Genomic DNA, 21,912 nt, shown 5'->3' on the forward strand with positions numbered 1-21,912 from the left:
TCGCATAGCAAAGCTGAGACCGGACGGCCGTGTGCAGCGCTGAGAGGTGAGTATAGCTTATTTTTTATTTTAATTCTTTTTTTTACCCACAAATATGGTTCCCAGGGCCTGGAGGAGAGTCTCCTCTCCTCCACCCCGGATATAACCCGCACATTATCCGCTTACTTCCCGCATGGTGGGCACAGCCCCATGCGGGAAGTAAGCGGATCAATGCATTCCTATGTGTGCAGAATCGCTGCGATTCTGCACAAAGAAGTGACATGCTGCGGGTTGTAAACCGCTGCGTTCCCGCGCGGGTTTCCCCGCAGCATGTGCACAGCGGTTTGCGGTTTCCATAGGGTTTACAGGTTACTGTAAATGCTATGGAAACTGCTGCGGACCCGCAGCTGCAAAATCGCCGCGTTTCCGCGGTAAAAACCGCTAAGTGTGGACATGGCCTGAATGATCCAATGTTGTCCTAAATGCCTAATGATGATAAATATAATCCACCTGTGTGTAATCAAGTCTCCGTATAAATGCACCTCCTCTGTGATACTCTCAGGGTTCTGTTTTAAGAACAGAGAGCATCATGAAGACCAAGGAACACAACAAAAAATAATTTTCGTTCAACTTCACAATTGTGTTCCACTTGTTGTTGATTCTTCACCAAAAATTTACATTTGGTATCTTTATGTTTGAAGCATGATATGTGGGAAAAGGTTGAAAAGTTCCAGGGAGCCGAATACTTTCACAAGGCACTGTAGATGATAGATGATAGATTATAGATAGATAGAGAGATAGATAGAGGGATAGATAGATATGAGATATATAGATAGATGATAGATAGATATCGATATACAGGTGCTTCTCACAAAATTAGAATATCATCAAAAAGTTAATTTATTTCAGTTCTTCAATACAAAAAGTGATACTCATATATTATATAGAGTCACTACAAACAGAGTGATCTATTTCAAGTGATTATTTCTGTTAATGTTGATGATTATAGCTTACAGCCAATGAAAACCCAGAAGTCATTATCTCAGTAAATTAGAATAATTAACCAAAAACACCTGCAAAGGCTTCCTAAGCATTTAAAAAGGTCCCTTATTCTGTTTCAGTAGGCTCCAGAATCATAGGGAAGATTGTTGACTTGACAGATGACCAGAAGGCAGTCATTGACACACTCCACAAGGAGGGTAAGCCACAAAAAGTCATTGCTAAAGAAGCTGGCTGTTCACAGAGTGCTGTATCCAGGCATATTAATAAAGAGTTGAGTGGAAGGAAAAAGTGTGGTAGAAAAATATGCACAAGCAGCCGAGATAACTGCAGCCTTGAAAGGATTAAGAAAAGGCCATTCAAAAAATTTAGGGGAGATTCACAAGGAGTGGGCTGCTGCTGGAGTCATTACTTCAACAGTCACCACACACAGACGTATCCAGGACATGGGCTACAAGTGTCACATTCCTTGTGTCAAGCCACTCATGGCCAATAGACAACACCAGAAGCTTCTAACCTGGGCCAAAGAGAAAATAACTGGGCTGTTGCTCGGTGGTCCAAGGTGTTGTTTTCAGATGAAAGTAAATTATGCATTTGATTTGGAAATCAAGGTCCCAGAGTCTGGAGGAAGAGCGGAGAGGTCACAATACAAGCTGCTTGAGGTCTAGTGTGAAGTTTCCACAATCAGTGATAGTTTGGGGAGCCATGTCATCTGCTGGTGTAGGTCAACTGTGTTTTTTCAAGACCAAAGTCAGCACAACTGTCTACCAGGAAATTTTAGAGGACTTCACTCTTCCCTCTGCCAACAAGCTTTTTGGAGATGTAAACTTCATTCTCCAGCAGGACTTGGCACCTGTCCACACAGCCAAAAGTATCAATACCTGGTTTAAAAACAACAGTATCACTGTGTTTGATTGGCCCGAAAACTCATCTGACCTTATTGTCAAGAGGAGAATGAGAGATACCAGACCCAACAATGCAGACAAGCTGAAGGCTGCTATCAAAGCAACCTGGGCTTCCATAACACCTCAGCAGTGCCACAGCCTGATCGCCTCCATGCCACGCTGCATTGATGCAGTAATTGATGCAAAAGGAGCCCCGACCAAGTATTGAGTGCATTTACTGAACATACATTTCAGCAGGCCAACATTTTGGATTTTAAACTCATTTTTCAAGCTGGTGTTATAAAGTATTCTAATTTACTGAGATAATGACTTTTGGGTTTTCATTGGCTGTAAGCCATAATCATCAACATTAACAGAAATAAACACTTGAAATAGATCACTCTGTTTGTAATGACTCTATATAAAAGTTTCTCTTTTTGTATTGAAGAACTGAAATAAATTAACTTTTTGATGATCTTCTAATTTTGTGAGAAGCACCTGTAGATATGCTTAATTCTATTGACATACTGTGATGAAATTAAATCCATAGGCTCTTATTCCAGGGCTGTGCTTCATGATGTTGGGTCATCATTTATTTTTTCAGACCTCACTTCTTTTGTACAGTCTGCACTGTAAATGTGGGTCACAATTAGTGATGAGCGATACTCGTTGCTCAGGTTTTCCCGAGCACGCTCGGGTGCTCCAAGTATTTGTGACTGCTCGGAAATTTAGTTTTTGTTGACACAGCCTCGTGATTTGTGGCTGCTAGACTGCTTGAATACATGTAGGGATTCCCTAGCAACCAGGCAACCCCCACATGTACTCAGGCTGGCTAGCAGCTGTAAATCATGCATCTACGTTGACAAAAACGAAATCTCCAAGCAGTCACAAATACTCGGAGACAATGCTTTTGTATTGCCTGCAATACTTGCAAAATAAAATCGAACCCACCTAAGGGTGTCTGCACATTGCATTTTTTATGTTTGTTTTTTCCTGCACATTTTTGTCTCTATGAAATGCAGTGTTTTACAGCAAAGTGAATGCGCTTATTTTTTTCCTTGGAGATTTGAAACCGTTTCATATCTGCAACATGTCAATTCTTACAGAGTTTTTCACCCATTTAAATGAAAATCAAAAATGCGCACAAAAGCGTGTATTCTACCCAGCCTATTTCCTGCCAACACTCCAGCATTTGCAGAAGAAAAAGCTGCTGCACATACTGATTATGGGCACATAGCCTAAGTGATTGCTCCTTTCTGATCAATATTTTATATATTTTTTTATTGTTTATGTTTACAAACTAGATGTCACAATTGAGTAATGGAATATTTAGGTAGTAAACTGGAGCATCTAGTAGAGGATCTAGTAACGCTAACAATACGTATTATGTTAATGGTAATTAATGATCAGCATTATACTTATGACACCAAAATAATTGGATCGTATTTGTTAAATATGAATCTGATGTGCTTTCAAATGTAAACTGGTGTTATTGTTCAAAATTTGAGTGGATGTCCAGGTAAGATCTTAAAATCATTTATTCCCTCTGTGTAGTATCTGCCTGGTATTTAGTTGATATTTAGACAATCTAATATATAAAGCTGAATGTGTGTGTGTATGTGTGTATGTCCGGGATTGGCATCGGCACTGTCGCAACGACATCCACAAAATTTTGCACAGTCACACGTCTGGACCCCGAGAGCGTCATAGGCTATGTTGTGAGGCGAAATTTTAACCCCGCGCGTTCCAATTCACCAAACAATTTTGCCCCTATCTACACAAAGGGGAAAAAGTGAAAGGAAAAGTGTTGAAGGCAAATTGACAGCTGCCAGATGTGAACAAGGGGACTTCAACAATGAGAGCGATGGCGCCAAAGAGTATATACGGTACAGTTGCTAAGGTGGGGCCCCGACATGGGATACTCACCACACACGGGGATATGAACACACACAAAATGCGCCACACACTACCACGTGCTTGAACACATACCACCCTCAGCAAACATTTCACCAGACATACACCAACCTTGCATAAAAGTCGAAACACAAAAGTCACCACTCAAAACTCGCCACGCGCAAAATTCGCCACGTGCAAAACTCGCCACATGTAAAACTAGGCTCACGCAAAACTAGCTACACGTGCAAAACTCACCTCATGGAAAACTCGCCACACGCAAAACTTGCACACACAGAAAAATTGCCACATGCACAAAAGTTGCAACACATGCTAAAGTTGCCTCACACAAAACTTGCACATACTCAAAACGCACCACACATAAAACTCGCCACGCGCAAAACTCGCCATGCGCAAAACTTGCAGCACACAACTTGCTACACTAACCTGTCACATGCAACTCGACACACAAAAAGTTGCTACACGCATGTCGCCACACAAAACTCATCTCACAAAAGTCGCTACATGCATGTCGCCACACGCAACTCAACACACACAACTTGACACATGAAACTCGCCCTAAAACACACACAAGTCTGGTATTATCCTTCAAAAATAAAGATCTGATTAATAAGCAGACAAACTACAAGAGCAGCAACTGTACCATATAGGAAATACGGCAGCTGTCAGTCACATGACCTGTCTATTATGTGTATGTGTGAGCTAATATATACTGCCAGGGGGGAGGGCTTCCTGTTGGCTGGGGATTTATCAGGCTGCCAATTTAGCTTACAAATACTGAGGTAAAAATACTGACCAAATAACGTGTGAACGAGTGCTAATACAGGAGGAGATGACACACACAGGTATATACTATATACAGGAGGAGATGACACACAGGTATATACTACAGGTGCAGATGACTTACAGGTATATACTATATACAGGAGGAGATGACATACAGGTATATGTTATATAAAAGAGGAGATGACACATAGGTATATAGAGGAGGAGGTGACATACAGCAGATATATACTATATACAGGAGAGATGACATACAAGTATATACTATATACAGGAGATGACATACAGGTATATACTATATATAGGAGGAGATGACATACAGGTATATACTATATACAAAAGAGATGACATACAGGTATATACTATATAAAGGAGGAGATGACACATAGGTGTATACAATATACAGGAGGAGATGACATACAGCAGGTATATCCTATTTACAGGGGAGATGACATACAGGTATATACTGTATACAGTGGAGATGACATACAGGTATATACTATATACAGGAGATGACATACAGGTGTGTACTATATATAAGGGAGATGACAAACATGTATATACTGAGGGGAAAATGAGAGGTGTGAAGTGAAAATGAGAGGTGTGAGGTGAAAATGAAAAGGTGTGAGTGCAAAATGAGAGGAGTGAGGGAAAATAGTGGAGTGATCTGAAAATGACAGATGTGAGGTCGAAATGACAAGTGTGAGGGGGAAAATAAGAGGAGTGATGGGGAAAATGAGAGGTGTAAGGGAGAAAATGAGAGGTGTGATGGTTAAATAAGAGAAGGGAGGTGCTATAACTAACCACAGATATTTACTATGCTCAGGCAACCCCGGGCTCTTCAGCTAGTATGATTATAAATTACAAGCAACTAAGACACCTGTGAAAAAAATGAAATGATGAGCTTGTAGCCCCATATACGGTACATAAAGGCTATTAAACTTCAGTCTGGGACTGGGACGGAATACTTAAGCCTGCAGAAATCACCTGACATTGTTTATGTCACGAGACCCAACGGGGGCCATGAGAATCAAAGTAGTTTGGCTGGTCTGGGAGGTAAGTATAGATTTTTATTTTTCGTAATCTTATTCAGCACCTTCCCTTTAGGCCCCTTCACATTAAGCGACGCTGCAGCGATACCGACAACGATCCGGATCGCTGCAGCGTCGCTGTTTGGTCGCTGGAGAGCTGTCACACAGACAGCTCTCCAGCGACCAACGATGCCGGTAACCAGGGTAAACATCGGGTAACTAAGCGCAGGGCCGCGCTTAGTAACCCGATGTTTACCCTGGTTACCATCCTAAAAGTAAAAAAAAACAAACACTACATACTTACCTACAGCCGTCTGTCCTCCAGCACTGTGCTCTGCTCTCCTCCTGCTCTGGCTGTGAGCACAGCGGCCAGAAAGCAGAGCGGTGACGTCACCGCTCTGCTTACCGGCTGACCGACGCTCACAGCCAGTACAGGAGGAGTGCAGAGCACAGCGCTATAGGACAGACGGCTGTAGGTAAGTATGTAGTGTTTGTTTTTTTTTACTTTTAGGATGGTAACCAGGGTAAACATCGGGTTACTAAGCGCGGCCCTGCGCTTAGTTACCCGATGTTTACCCTGGTTACCAGTGAAGACATCGCTGGATCGGTGTCACACACGCCGATCCAGCGATGTCAGCAGGAGTCCAGCGACGAAATAAAGTTCTGGACTTTATTCAGCGACCAACGATCTCCCAGCAGGGGCCTGATCGTTGTTCGCTGTCACACATAACGATTTCATTAACGATATCGTTGCTACGTCACAAAAAGCAACGATATCGTTAACAATATCGTTATGCTAATTAGGCTAATTTGCATATTAGGCTAATTTGCATATTAGGCTAATTTTAGGCTAATTTGCATATTCCAGGTGCCTTCTGGGAAAGCGAAGAGTCTCCCTAAGCTAGAAGATCGTTGGGTACAGCCGGGACCAGCTGCTTGGAAAGAATCATCAAACCAGGGATTCAAGCTTGAGGAGGCTAATTTGCATATTCCAGGTGCCTTCTGGGAAAGCGAAGAGTCTCCCTAAGCTAGAAGATCGTTGGGTACAGCCGGGACCAGCTGCTTGGAAAGAATCACCAAACCAGGGATTCAAGCTTGAGGAGGCTAATTTGCATATTCCAGGTGCCTTACGGCGCGTGAATTTTTGCCTGTAGGACATTATTGCAAGAGAGCTTGGCTGAGTAGATTACACAAGAAGGAAAACACACAGCAAGTCAGCAGGATCTAGGAGCAACATGGCAGATGTGACAACCTACATGGTGAGCTGCAGCATGTGCTACATGTTCACAGATCGACCAGAAGAAGAATTAAATTTCACCTGTCAGAAGTGTAGACTAGTGGCCCTTTTAGAAGAAAAGGTGTGGGGTCTGGAAGAAAGAATAGCAACCTTGAAACTCATCAAAGAGAATGAAGACTTTCTAGACAGAACAGAAGCATCTCTACTGGTCACAGAAGGTGAAAAAAGTGTCAGAGAACCTCCAAAAACAGATGAGTGGAAGCATGTGACCAAAAGAAGCAAGAAGACCATGGAGAAATCACCAACCACACAACTGAAGAACCGATATCAAATCTTTGTAGAGGATGAAGATGGCACACCTAAGGATGAAGCAATACCAGCAAGCAAAAAAGAAAAGGGCACACAGCAACAAGTGACAGCAAAAAGTACAGCCAAGAAGCAACGAAGAGTGGTGGTGGTGGGAGACTCACTACTGAGAGGCACAGAAGCAGCCATCTGCAGACCGGACATAACTGCAAGAGAAGTATGCTGCCTTCCAGGTGCGATGATCAAGGATGTGACCGATAGGATACCAAAGCTCTTCAACTCCAAGGACGTCCACCCATTTCTTCTGATACATGTTGGCACCAATGACACGGCAAGGAAGGACTTACCGACAATCTGCAAAGACTTTGAAGAGTTGGGGAAGAAAGTAAAGGAACTGGATGCACAGGTAGTTTTTTCTTCTATCCTTCCAGTAGACGGGCATGGCACCAGGAGATGGAACAGGATCCTTGATGCAAACAACTGGCTAAGACGATGGTGCAGACAACAAGGATTCGGATTCCTGGACCACGGTGTGAATTACTTGTACGATGGACTCCTCACCAGAGACGGACTACACCTCAACAAACCTGGGAAACACACATTCGCCAGAAGACTCGCTACACTCATCAGGAGGGCGTTAAACTAGAAGAAGAGGGGACGGGAAGAAAAACATTAGACTTGAACAAAGAAGATCCAGGAAAACATACTCAGAAGGGAGGTAAGAACATTTCTAAAACAATCCACAGCGAGGAGATTGGAACAAAACAAAATCCTCTAAACTGCATGCTTGCAAACGCCAGAAGCCTGACAAACAAGATGGAAGAACTAGAAGCAGAAATATCTACAGGTAACTTTGACATAGTGGGAATAACCGAGACATGGTTAGATGAAAGCTATGACTGGGCAGTTAACTTACAGGGTTACAGTCTGTTTAGAAAGGATCGTAAAAATCGGAGAGGAGGAGGGGTTTGTCTCTATGTAAAGTCTTGTCTAAAGTCCACTTTAAGGGAGGATATTAGCGAAGGAAATGAGGATGTCGAGTCCATATGGGTCGAAATTCATGGAGGGAAAAATGGTAACAAAATTCTCATTGGGGTCTGTTACAAACCCCCAAATATAACAGAAACCATGGAAAGTCTACTTCTAAAGCAGATAGATGAAGCTGCAACCCATAATGAGGTCCTGGTTATGGGGGACTTTAACTACCCGGATATTAACTGGGAAACAGAAACCTGTGAAACCCATAAAGGCAACAGGTTTCTGCTAATAACCAAGAAAAATTATCTTTCACAATTGGTGCAGAATCCAACCAGAGGAGCAGCACTTTTAGACCTAATACTATCTAATAGACCTGACAGAATAACAAATCTGCAGGTGGTCGGGCATCTAGGAAATAGCGACCACAATATTGTACAGTTTCACCTGTCTTTCACTAGGGGAACTTGTCAGGGAGTCACAAAAACACTGAACTTTAGGAAGGCAAAGTTTGACCAGCTTAGAGATGCCCTTAATCTGGTAGACTGGGACAATATCCTCAGAACTAATAATACAGATAATAAATGGGAAATGTTTAAGAACATCCTAAATAGGCAGTGTAAGCGGTTTATACCTTGTGGGAATAAAAGGACTAGAAATAGGAAAAACCCAATGTGGCTAAACAAAGAAGTAAGACAGGCAATTAACAGTAAAAAGAAAGCATTTGCACTACTAAAGCAGGATGGCACCATTGAAGCTCTAAAAAACTATAGGGAGAAAAATACTTTATCTAAAAAACTAATTAAAGCTGCCAAAAAGGAAACAGAGAAGCATATTGCTAAGGAGAGTAAAACTAATCCCAAACTGTTCTTCAACTATATCAATAGTAAAAGAATAAAAACTGAAAATGTAGGCCCCTTAAAAAATAGTGAGGAAAGAATGGTTGTAGATGACGAGGAAAAAGCTAACATATTAAACACCTTCTTCTCCACGGTATTCACGGTGGAAAATGAAATGCTAGGTGAAATCCCAAGAAACAATGAAAACCCTATATTAAGGGTCACCAATCTAACCCAAGAAGAGGTGCGAAACCGGCTAAATAAGATTAAAATAGATAAATCTCCGGGTCCGGATGGCATACACCCACGAGTACTAAGAGAACTAAGTAATGTAATAGATAAACCATTATTTCTTATTTTTAGGGACTCTATAGCGACAGGGTCTGTTCCGCAGGATTGGCGCATAGCAAATGTGGTGCCAATATTCAAAAAGGGCTCTAAAAGTGAACCTGGAAATTATAGGCCAGTAAGTCTAACCTCTATTGTTGGTAAAATATTTGAAGGGTTTCTGAGGGATGTTATTCTGGATTATCTGAATGAGAATAACTGTTTAACTCCATATCAGCATGGGTTTATGAGAAATCGCTCCTGTCAAACCAATCTAATCAGTTTTTATGAAGAGGTAAGCTATAGGCTGGACCACGGTGAGTCATTGGACGTGGTATATCTCGATTTTTCCAAAGCGTTTGATACCGTGCCGCACAAGAGGTTGGTACACAAAATGAGAATGCTTGGTCTGGGGGAAATTGTGTGTAAATGGGTTAGTAACTGGCTTAGTGATAGAAAGCAGAGGGTGGTTATAAATGGTATAGTCTCTAACTGGGTCGCTGTGACCAGTGGGGTACCGCAGGGGTCAGTATTGGGACCTGTTCTCTTCAACATATTCATTAATGATCTGGTAGAAGGTTTACACAGTAAAATATCGATATTTGCAGATGATACAAAACTATGTAAAGCAGTTAATACAAGAGAAGATAGTATTCTGCTACAGATGGATCTGGATAAGTTGGAAACTTGGGCTGAAAGGTGGCAGATGAGGTTTAACAATGATAAATGTAAGGTTATACACATGGGAAGAAGGAATCAATGTCACCATTACACACTGAATGGGAAATCACTGGGTAAATCTGACAGGGAGAAGGACTTGGGGATCCTAGTTAATGATAAACTTACCTGGAGCAGCCAGTGCCAGGCAGCAGCTGCCAAGGCAAACAGGATCATGGGGTGCATTAAAAGAGGTCTGGATACACATGATGAGAGCATTATACTGCCTCTGTACAAATCCCTAGTTAGACCGCACATGGAGTACTGTGTCCAGTTTTGGGCACCGGTGCTCAGGAAGGATATAATGGAACTAGAGAGAGTACAAAGGAGGGCAACAAAATTAATAAAGGGGATGGGAGAACTACAATACCCAGATAGATTAGCGAAATTAGGATTATTTAATCTAGAAAAAAGATCACTGAGGGGCGATCTAATAACCATGTATAAGTATATAAGGGGACAATACAAATATCTCGCTGAGGATCTGTTTATACCAAGGAAGGTGACGGGCACAAGGGGGCATTCTTTGCGTCTGGAGGAGAGAAGGTTTTTCCACCAACATAGAAGAGGATTCTTTACTGTTAGGGCAGTGAGAATCTGGAATTGCTTGCCTGAGGAGGTGGTGATGGCGAACTCAGTCGAGGGGTTCAAGAGAGGCCTGGATGTCTTCCTGGAGCAGAACAATATTGTATCATACAATTAGGTTCTGTAGAAGGACGTAGATCTGGGGATTTATTATGATGGAATATAGGCTGAACTGGATGGACAAATGTCTTTTTTCGGCCTTACTAACTATGTTACTATGTTACTATGTTACTATGTGTGAAGGTACCTTTTGTCTGTAAGGGATTGTGCAGTAGTGAATAACCCTTTTAAATCAAGCCTGTATTTCCACTGTAGAAATCTTCTAATTTTTGCTCCAGATTTTCTACAGATGTTGTGTATAGTAGATCCAAACCAGAATTACCACAATTGCCATTTTTTTGTCCAGCGTGCTCTCTAATAAATATCATCCTACCTATTATTTCAGCTTTTTTCTTTCACCCTGATATTTTCTGGTGCATTCAAACTATATTTTGGGCACAACATACATTGGAATTGCATTCTTAACAGATTCAACATTTTGGCATGAAATCTTTGCCAAAAAATGTGTCGCATCTGACAAGTGTGAACTTGACCTAAGAGGCTCTAAATTATTTTGGCAGCAAAATGATGTGGAATTAAAACGCAATGGTGCAATTTACTAATAATGCTGTTTCATTCACTAGTTTTAAGCAGAAGTCTGCTGAAGTAAGATACACCACCTATCAAATTTGACAAATCTTTTCCAATAATGCCTGCCCCCTCTGAGAAGTCCTCAATATTTTTAAAAAGTGGAGAGTGCTGTAAAATTGAGATAAAGTTGCCATTTTTTTTTTCGTTTTTTAACCTAACCATTTCAAGACCAGGACATTAACTGTACCATTAGGTAGGTCATTTCTAGCTTTTCTTTTTCATATATTTCCCTTGTTGTGCCCCCTGTGAGGTCATAAAAGACCTTTTTTGGGGGAGCATTTCAAAATATATATGATTTTTTTATTGATAATAAACACAAAACACATTACACACATACATATACAGCACATATTAGCTCTAGTTACTAGGCAATTTCACTCTAGTGCTTGAACTGCAGAGTTGATCTGGGTCTACTGGATACCGGCAGCTGCTGCTTTCTTCCTACACCTGGCAGTCACATTATTGGTCCAGAGGAGGAAGTGCCAACAACGTTCAGAAAGGCAGAGATGGTAATATACCATCCCTGCATTCTCTCTTGCGAGTCTAGCTGTGTTTTACAGCCTGCTTATGCAACGTTATGTTCTAACATCATGGCAGATTTGTATGCAAACCACCCGAAGTTTTAAAGTCGTTGGACAGTCTCGAAGCAGTTAATCTGATTTTTATTAACAAGAAAACAATACAGTGTAAAAGCTTTATCTATCAATTGTATTTCTTTTATTTGCAGATAGTCTACTGCTCCTTGTCAGAGTTTCAAAAGGCAGTCTACCAAACCGTCCTGGAGACCCCAGATGTCTCCTTGGTTCTTCGAGGAAGTGAGCGGTGCAGTTGTAATAGTGGCAAGAAAAGGAGAAATTGTTGTTACAGAGTAAGCCATGTATTTTCTGGTCTCTCATGATGTATTATGTTATTTTGTGTTTGAATAAAAGGGTTTGTCCACTACTCAGACAACCCCTTCTTAAGTGTTACATCTCCCAGTGTAAAGTAAAAACACTTTATGTTAAGCTCAAGTTCATTATTCTACAGTATTTACTTCCAAAACTGAAAGTTACATCCCATTATCTACTTTTTTTCATTTATGTAAATTTGTCCAAAGACCTCTGATTAATGTGATTTTTTTAAGTATTAGAATAAACACGGCACTCTGTGATGATGTAGAAGTTGGTACTCAAGTAGGGTATCCAGCCCGAACTATAATATCGAAGAATAACTTGGCACTCAATAGTTCATGAAATGAAAATTATTGAATTTATTTTGTGTCAAGATACAGAACCAGTAATTGTTGAACGTTTTCGGTCCAAAATGGACCTTCCTAAGAACAGTTCAATTTATCTAATACAAAGGTATTTACAAAAAATAAAGACAAGAAAAATCTTAGTGCCTGTCTGGTATCACATATTTAAAGGGAAATTCCTATTTATAAAGTAACTAGATGGTGGCCCGATTCTAACGCATCGGGTATTCTAGAATATGTATGTCCACGTAGTATATTGCCCAACCACCTAGTATATTGCCCAGCCACGTAGTATATTGCCCAGGCACGTGGTATATTGCCCAGCCACGTAGTATATTGCCCAGTTACGTAGTATATTGCCCAGCCACGTAGTATATTGCCCAGCCACATAGTATATTGCCCAGCCACATAGTATATTGCCCAGCCACATAGTATTTTGCCCAGCCACGTAGTATATTGCCCAGCTTGCCCAGTCACATAGTATATTGCCCAGCCACGTAGTATATTGCCCAGCCACGTAGTATATTGCCTAGCCACGAGTATATTGCCCAGCCACGTAGTTCATGTAGTATATTGCCCAGTCACATAGTATATTGCCCAGCTACGCACAGAGCCACGTAGTATACAGCACAGAGCCACGTAGTATAGAGCACAGAGCCACGTAGTATACAGCACAGTCACGTAGTATATTGGCCAGTCACGTAGTATATTGCTCAGCCACGTAGTATATTGCCTATGCATAGGCAGCATGAATAGTAAAAAGGTGGTCACACAGGGTTAATAGCCGTGTTAACCGAGTGCGTTACACCGCGGTCAATGCTGCCATTAACCCTGTGTGAGCGCTGACCGGAGGGGAGTATGCGGACGCCGGGCACTGACTGCGGGGAGGAAGGAGCGGCCATTTTATTCCGGACTGTGGCCGTCGCTGATTGGTCGCGGGCCGCGGCAGCTATGACAGGCAGCTGCCGAGACCAATCAGCGAATGAATAATCGTGACAGAAGGACAGACAGAAAGACGGAAGTGACCCTTAGACAATTATATAGTAGATGACCTATAGCTAGGACCCCCACTAATATGGAGAAAGTTGGGCAGTGTACAACAGCATGTAGCAGTGAACCTTCCATTACAGATCAGTGGAGTCTCATCAGTCTTAAATTGAAGGGAATTCTTGATGACAGCCAACTGTTTAGAAGACCAGAATCAGATAAGATAGGAATACCACTTTATTCTACAGTGGTGGGTGTGCAAGCAGCACAGAGGGTCCCTTATTTGGCAAAAATGTACGCGTTTTATGATCGTGAAACAAATCCTATGGATCCAAATTGTTCACTTGTCACCATGAGACCTTGCAAGATATATTTTGGAGGCACTTTATGCTTTTGAAGGCTTCCTTTGATATTCTGTAGTTTAGTAATCTTCTATTATTGGACAACTCTCGAGCGGCAAGCATTGACGTCTACAGGTGACACCACAGTGACCTGACAGTTCAGATGCCTCCTAGACCAAGTAGGAGGACACAAAGCGTATCCTCCAGGGCACTGGAAATATTACAGTCATGTCTTGGGATGGCTGTTAAAGCATCTGTTCCTGTGATTTGTCTGTTGCATTAATGACTGTGTGTGATATATTTGGGGCCTGTTGGTTTTGGCAGGTTGGAATATTACACTCATTCAGGCTTAGCTAAGGAAACATGCAATTATCTGATGTCATTTGAGCAGCTTACTAGAAATGTGTCAAACAGTGTGGCACTGTATGGAGTGCATGGAAGGAGAGCTGAAATATAAGTGAATGTTTTCTCTTATGCCCTTTATTATTGAGACTTTGGGCTGATTTTCGTACTCTGCATTATGGTCTGATGCATGGAGATGCCATCCTGCATCACATTTGGACTGCAGATGAAGCTGTACTAGTCATGGCAAGAACCAGAGATGGCCACCCTGGATAGTAATCTATAGATCTAGTGTGATGACCTCCATTACAGAAGTGGCCGTTTTCTGTATCATGGGAGTTAGCAGAAAAGGGGTAACCACAAGGCACAATCTCCCCCCGACTGAGGATTTATGCAAATAAAAACATTGAAATCTATATTCATTTCATTCATTTATCTAGTGCAGTTTGTTGGCTACTTGGAAAACTATTTTGCTTTTTCTTCTGATATAGACATTTGTTAAAAGTGTAGTGCCATGCTTTTTTTCCTGAAGCGTTTAATTAAGGGCTGTAAAATTACTTTTTCCACTTAAACTGTGAAGTAAGTGCATGTGGGATATGCCAAAGCCATTGTATATTCTCCACTGAGAATAAGAAGGACTATTCAAACGATCAGTCCATCCCCATCCATGTGGCTTGAATTTCTGCTCCTCTTATCCTACCTAGCACTGCCTGGTACAAACTAATGAGGGCATAGAGTTGAGAGTGCATGTGGCCATGCACATTAGAATGCCCGATGCCTCCTACACTTTTGCACATGGCTTGGCAAGTGGGTGGAGTGAAATTCTCCTCTACCAGACACCTATGGCAGAGGATTATCTGACTTTGCAAAAAGTCCTCATAAATATTTCATGGTCAGCCAGTCCTGAAATTGATGGGTTCAGCCAACATTCTCTTCATGTGTATGGCCACTTTAAGAGAGAGCTAGGCAAATATATCACCTGCTGTAGCCCTCCAGTTCAGCCGCCATATGCAGTAGCCCACCAGCACAGTGGCAATATACATTTCAGCACATGTATATTGTCTGCTGCATTCCATGTGTTTTTATTCTTAACCTGTACCAGTCATTTCAACTTTTCTGAATAAGACACCTTTTGTGTGTATATGAGGAATAACACAATTTGGGGCCGTATGTTTTTACCTTGCCTTTTCCAGTAGTGTTCCTCTTTGCAGTTATCTCTGAGCTAGTGGGTGGAGATGAACTGCTATTATTTCTTCAATTTACAGTATAGATAGATATGGATTCTTGCTAGTCTTTCTCTGTAGCACACAGGAAGAAGCTGCAGCAGCAGGTAGGATATTATACAGTTGTACAAAGCTGTGTGGCTGTGAATCCAACATTGAGGTGAAATAAATCTGCCCAGAAGCTGCAGCACAATCTGTGTGTGTCTGTCTGGTCTATCTGCTGAGTGCTTCTTCCCCTTCCTTATCTCAAGAGTTTGATACCTGATACAGCACTGTCCTGGCAGTCTGTCTTTGACTAAGATGGATTTGAGCTGTTTTTCAGACTGGATGATAAGTTTAGAGGTAGGAACGAGGGGAAAAGGTGGCTCATAAGTGGAGAAAGTTAATTGCTCTGATAAAATTTATTACACTGTTTCAAGATGTATGTTCTATTGGTCGACAGGGATGATATTGATTTTTAGGGAAATTAATCAGTTATCTTTGCTCTGTGATATTCCTTTATTTTTCTTTTCCACCTTTGTATTGAGAGCAGTGTCAGTATTATTATACAGTTTACGTTTTGCTTTATAACTTTAGTATTATTTTTTAATTATAGGAAAATCAGTATGGTGAAAGTGTGAAGACACTTTATTTCAGTTACATAGCTATCCTTCGTAAGGTTGCAAACCACGCAGCTTTGCTGCAGTCAGACTCCACCACCAGCAAAAAGCAGGTCAGTTTGAATTTAGCTGCTTCACTGTATATAATACTTCCAATCTATTGTCTGTTCATTAATAATTCTAGGTTTTACTGGGGAGTGAAGGTGGATATAAGATTAGGAATTATGGCTCTGCATTATTCTCTGGAATACTTGCAGCAGGGAGAGACATTACAATCAGTCATTTGCCATAAAAGTTTGAGTCATGGTTCTTGTGTGGCTATTTTTACAGGTGGACCATATTCGAAGAATCTGTAGTGAAGTATTTTCCAAGTTTCCAGAGTTTATTCAGCAAAGTAAAGAAGCGGCATTCGAGACAATTTCTGACCCAAAGTACAGTGGAAAAATGAAGGTAGAGCTGAGATTTTTTATTAGTCTCTTGATGCCTGACATATTATAGTACTACATACCGTTCTTGCATTCCAGTAGTGGTTTAGCAAGATATCCTTTACATTTTATCAATCTCTTATGTGTATTTTACATTTTTTTGCCAATAATAACTCCTTAGCCTCATCCCTCATTCCTCAACCATGAATCTGCAAAAACCCTAGTCCATGCCCTCATCATCTCTCGCCTTGACTACTGCAACCTCCTGCTCTGTGGCCTCCCCTCTAACACTCTCGCACCCCTCCAATCTATTCTACACTCTGCTGCCCGACTAATCCACCTGTCCCCCCGCTATTCCCCGGCCTCTCCCCTCTGTCAATCCCTTCACTGGCTCCCCATTGCCCAGAGACTCCACTACAAAACCCTAACCATGACGTACAAAGCCATCCACAACCTGTCTCCTCCATACATCTGTGACCTCGTCTCCCGGTACTTACCTACCCGCAACCTCCGATCCTCACAAGATCTCCTACTCTACTCCCCTCTTATCTCCTCTTCCCACAATTGTATACAAGATTTCTCTCGCGTATCACCCCTACTCTGGAACCCTCTACCACAACACATCAGACTCTCACCTACCATCGAAACCTTCAAAAAGAACCTGAAGACCCACCTCTTCCGACAAGCCTACAACTTGCAGTAACCACCGATCGACAAAACCGCTGCATGACCAGCTCTATCCTCACCTACTGTATTCTCACCCATCCCTTGTAGATTGTGAGCCCTCGCGGGCAGGGTCCTCATTCCTCCTGTACCAGTTATGACTTGTATTGTTTAAGATTATTGTACTTGTTTTTATTATGTATACCCCTCCTCCCATGTAAAGCGCCATGGAATAAATGGCGCTATAACAATAAATAATAATAATAATAATAATCCCTGTTATTACCTTCCTAACCAGGCCAAATTTTAGAATTCTGACCAGTGTCACTTTATGTGGTAATAACTCTGGAATGTTTCAACATTTACCAGTGATTCTGAGATTGTTTTTTGTGACACATTGTACTTTATGTTATTGGTAAATTTAGGTCGATATTTTTTTTGCATTTAAATGGAAAAATATCAGAATTTTGCAACATCGCATTTTATTATTATTATTATTATTATTATTATTATTACTACTATTATTATTACTAGCTGAAGAGCCCGGCATTGCCCAGGCATTGTAACTAACTGTAGTTAGTTATAACAAATTATAATAATTATATTGCACATAGAAACATTTCACATCATATATTCAACACTACAGATTTGCAACAAAAATTAACTAAATGATAACCAAGTATTGATAGTATTTTATTTTCAACTCATTCAAGAGCCTTTTGGATAAAAAACATTTTTGGTTTTTCCGGTGCAAAGATGAACAGATTTTTGGCAGTTCCAATTCTTGAACATGTCGCTGTTGAACATAGCAACGCTCCCGCACTGGTACATGGAACACAACCGGCGCCATTTTGTTGAAGCAAAAGTTATTTTTTAACACAATATTAACCCCTTAACGACTTTTAACGGCGGCAGTTAAGGGGCCTTATTCCTCTTGCACCTCATGCTCCTTCTTCTTACACAACCTCCTCCTGCACCTCACGCTCTTCCTTTATACACAGCATTTTTCTGCAGCACAGCTTTTCTCCTTTATAGGCGCCTCCTCCGGCAACACCTCACATGTTGTGAATTCTGTGGCTGAATTCACTCCTGTGGTCACAAGTGGTACTGCAGCTTCTGGGCTTCCTCCCTCAGGTGTTCTGGTGAGCTCGTTGGCTGCCTTGTTATTTAACTCCACCTGATTCTGTCTTCCTTGCTCCTTGTCAATGTTCCAGTGTTGGATCTTAGCTTCTGGATCTTTCCTGTGGCCTGCTGCTCTGCTTAGATAAGTGCTTCTTTGCTTTTGTTGCTGTTTTTTCTGTCCAGCTTGTCTATTCGTTTTTGCTGGAAGCTCTGAGACGCAAAGGGTGTACCGCCGTGCCGTTAGTTCGGCACGGTGGGTCTTTTTGCCCCCTTTGCGTGGTTTTTTGCTTTAGGGTTTTTTGTAGACTGCAAAGTTCTCTTTGCTATCCTCGCTCTATCTAGAATATCGGGCCTCACTTTGCTGAATCTATTTCATCCCTACGTTTTGTCTTTTCATCTTGCTAACAGTCATTATATGTGGGGGGCTGCCTTTTCCTTTGGGGTATTTCTCTGAGGCAAGTCAGGCTTGTTTTTCTATCTTCAGGCTAGTCAGCTCCTCAGGCTGTGCCGAGTTGCATAGGTAGTGACAGGCGCAATCCACAGCTGCCTTTAGTTGTGTTAAGGATAGGTTCAGGTATTGCGGTCTACAGAGATTCCACGTCTCAGAGCTCGTTCTATTGTTTTTGGGTTATTGTCAGATCACTGTATGTGCTCTGATTACTGCACACTGTGTTACTGGATTGCCTACATAACAGTACAAGGAGCCAAACTAATGATTCTCAATAGAGGGAAAAAAGAAGTTCTGACATCATTTTTTTTTCTCAGCTCTGTGTTCAGTCTTTTTTTCCCCTAGACATTAGAGTGCTTCAGGACACAGCTGTGGACATGGATATTCAGGCTCTGTGCTCTTCAATGGATAGTCTCGTTATAAATGTACAAAAGATTCAAGATACAATTGATCAGAAATCTATGCTAGAACCAAGAATTCCTATTCCTGATTTGTTTTTTGGTGATAGAACTAAGTTTCTGAGCTTCAAAAATAATTGTAAGCTATTTCTGGCCTTGAAACCTCATTCTTCTGGTAATTCAGTTCAACAGGTTTTGATTATTATTTCTTTTTTGCGCGGCGACCCTCAGGACTGGGCATTTTCTCTTGCGCCAGGAGACCCTGCATTGAGTGGTGTCGATGCGTTTTTCCTGGCGCTCGGATTGCTGTACGATGAGCCTAATTCAGTGGATCAGGCTGAGAAAAATTTGCTGGCTTTGTGCCAGGGTCAGGATGATATAGAAGTATATTGTCAGAAATTTAGGAAGTGGTCAGTACTCACTCTGTGGAATGAATCTGCGCTGGCAGCTTTGTTCAGAAGGGGTCTCTCTGAGGCTCTTAAGGATGTCATGGTGGGTTTTCCTATGACTGCTGGTTTGAATGAGTCTATGTCTTTGGCCATTCAGATCGGTCGTCGCTTGCGCGAGCGTAAATCTGTGCACCATCTGGCGGTATTGTCTGAGATTAAACCTGAGCCTATGCAGTGCGATAGGACTATGACCAGAGTTGAACGGCAAGAACACAGACGTCTGAATGGGCTGTGTTTCTACTGTGGTGATTCCACTCATGCTATTTCTGATTGTCCTAAGCGCACTAAGCGGTTCGATAGGTCTGCCGTCATTGGTACTGTACAGTCCAAATTCCTTCTGTCCATTACCTTGATATGCTTTTTGTCATCGTATTCTGTCATGGCGTTTGTGGATTCTGGCGCTGCCCTGAATCTGATGGATTTGGATTATGCTAAACGTTGTGGGTTTTTCTTGGAGCCTTTGCGGTGTCCTATTCCGTTGAGAGGAATTGATGCTACACCTTTGGCCAAGAATAAACCTCAGTACTGGGCCCAGCTGACCATGTGCATGGCTCCTGCACATCAGGAAGTTATTCGCTTTCTGGTGCTACATAATCTGCATGATGTGGTCGTGTTGGGGTTGCCATGGCTACAAACCCATAATCCAGTATTGGATTGGAACTCAATGTCGGTATCCAGCTGGGGTTGTCAGGGGGTACATGGTGATGTTCCATTTTTGTCTATTTCGTCATCCACTCCTTCTGAGGTCCCAGAGTTCTTGTCTGATTATCAGGATGTATTTGAAGAGCCCAAGTCCGATGCCCTACCTCCGCATAGGGATTGTGATTGTGCTATCAATTTGATTCCTGGTAGTAAATTCCCTAAAGGTCGTTTATTTAATTTATCCGTGCCTGAACACACCGCTATGCGCAGTTATGTGAAGGAATCCCTGGAGAAGGGACATATTCGCCCATCGTCATCACCACTGGGAGCAGGGTTCTTTTTTGTAGCCAAGAAGGATGGTTCGCTGAGACCGTGTATTGATTACCGCCTTCTTAATAAGATCACTGTTAAGTTTCAGTATCCCTTGCCATTGGTATCTGACTTGTTTGCTCGGATTAAGGGGGCTAGTTGGTTCACTAAGATAGATCTTCGTGGTGCGTATAATCTGGTGAGAATCAGGCAAGGAGATGAATGGAAAACGGCATTTAATACGCCCGAGGGTCATTTTGAGTATCTAGTGATGCCGTTCGGACTTGCCAATGCTCCATCTGTTTTTCAGTCTTTTATGCATGACATCTTCCGTGAGTATCTGGATAAATTCCTGATTGTTTACTTGGATGACATTTTGATCTTCTCAGATGATTGGGAGTCTCATGTGAAGCAGGTCAGAATGGTTTTCCAGGTCCTGCGTGCTAATTCTTTGTTCGTGAAGGGATCAAAGTGTCTCTTCGGTGTGCAGAAAGTTTCATTTTTGGGGTTCAGCTTTTCCCCTTCTACTATCGAGATGGATCCGGTTAAGGTCCAAGCCATCCAGGATTGGACTCAGCCGACATCTCTGAAAAGTCTGCAAAAGTTCCTGGGCTTTGCTAATTTTTATCGTCGCTTCATCTGTAATTTTTCTAGCATTGCCAAACCATTGACCGATTTGACCAAGAAGGGTGCTGATTTGGTTAATTGGTCTTCTGCTGCCGTGGAAGCTTTTCAGGAGTTGAAGCGTCGTTTTTTGTTCTGCCCCTGTGTTGTGTCAACCAAATGTTTCTCTTCTGTTCCAGGTCGAGGTTGATGCTTCTGAGATTGGAGCAGGGGCGGTTTTGTCACAGAGAGGTTCTGGTTGCTCAGTGTTGAAACCATGTGCTTTCTTTTCCAGGAAGTTTTCTGCTGCTGAGCGTAATTATGATGTGGGCAACCGAGAGTTGCTGGCCATGAAGTGGGCATTCGAGGAGTGGCGTCATTGGCTTGAAGGAGCTAAGCATCGCGTGGTGGTATTGACTGATCATAAGAACCTTTCTTATCTCGAGTCTGCCAAGCGCTTGAATCCTAGACAGGCCCGTTGGTCGTTATTTTTTGCTCGCTTTGATTTTGTGATTTCGTACCTTCCGGGCTCTAAAAATGTGAAGGCGGATGCTCTGTCTAGGAGTTTTGTGCCCGACTCTCCGGGTTTATCTGAGCCAGCGGGTATCCTCAAGGAAGGAGTCATTGTGTCTGCCATCTCCCCTGATTTGCGGCGAGTGTTGCAAAAATTTCAGGCTAATAAACCTGATCGTTGTCCGGCCGAGAAACTGTTCGTCCCTGATAGGTGGACTAGTAAAGTTATCTCTGAACTTCATTGTTCGGTGTTGGCTGGTCATCCAGGAATCTTTGGTACCAGAGAGTTAGTGGCTAGATCCTTCTGGTGGCCATCTCTGTCACGGGATGTACGTACTTTTGTGCAGT

The 21,912-nt window shown here is 42.1% G+C and overlaps 1 protein-coding gene across 1 annotated transcript in view; it reads left to right on the forward strand.

Moving 5' to 3' along the window:
• ERCC6L2 (ERCC excision repair 6 like 2) overlaps positions 1 to 21,912 on the forward strand; it is a 271,617-nt gene that overhangs the window by 74,416 nt on the left and 175,289 nt on the right. Inside the window, exons 7-9 of the mRNA XM_069762035.1 lie at positions 11,994 to 12,134; positions 15,989 to 16,105; positions 16,323 to 16,442. Coding sequence (XP_069618136.1) covers positions 11,994 to 12,134; positions 15,989 to 16,105; positions 16,323 to 16,442 — 378 coding nt within the window. The remainder of the gene's footprint in view (positions 1 to 11,993; positions 12,135 to 15,988; positions 16,106 to 16,322; positions 16,443 to 21,912) is intronic.

This window comes from Ranitomeya imitator, chromosome 1 (genome assembly GCF_032444005.1).
Source record: "Ranitomeya imitator isolate aRanImi1 chromosome 1, aRanImi1.pri, whole genome shotgun sequence".
NCBI lineage: Eukaryota > Metazoa > Chordata > Amphibia > Anura > Dendrobatidae > Ranitomeya > Ranitomeya imitator.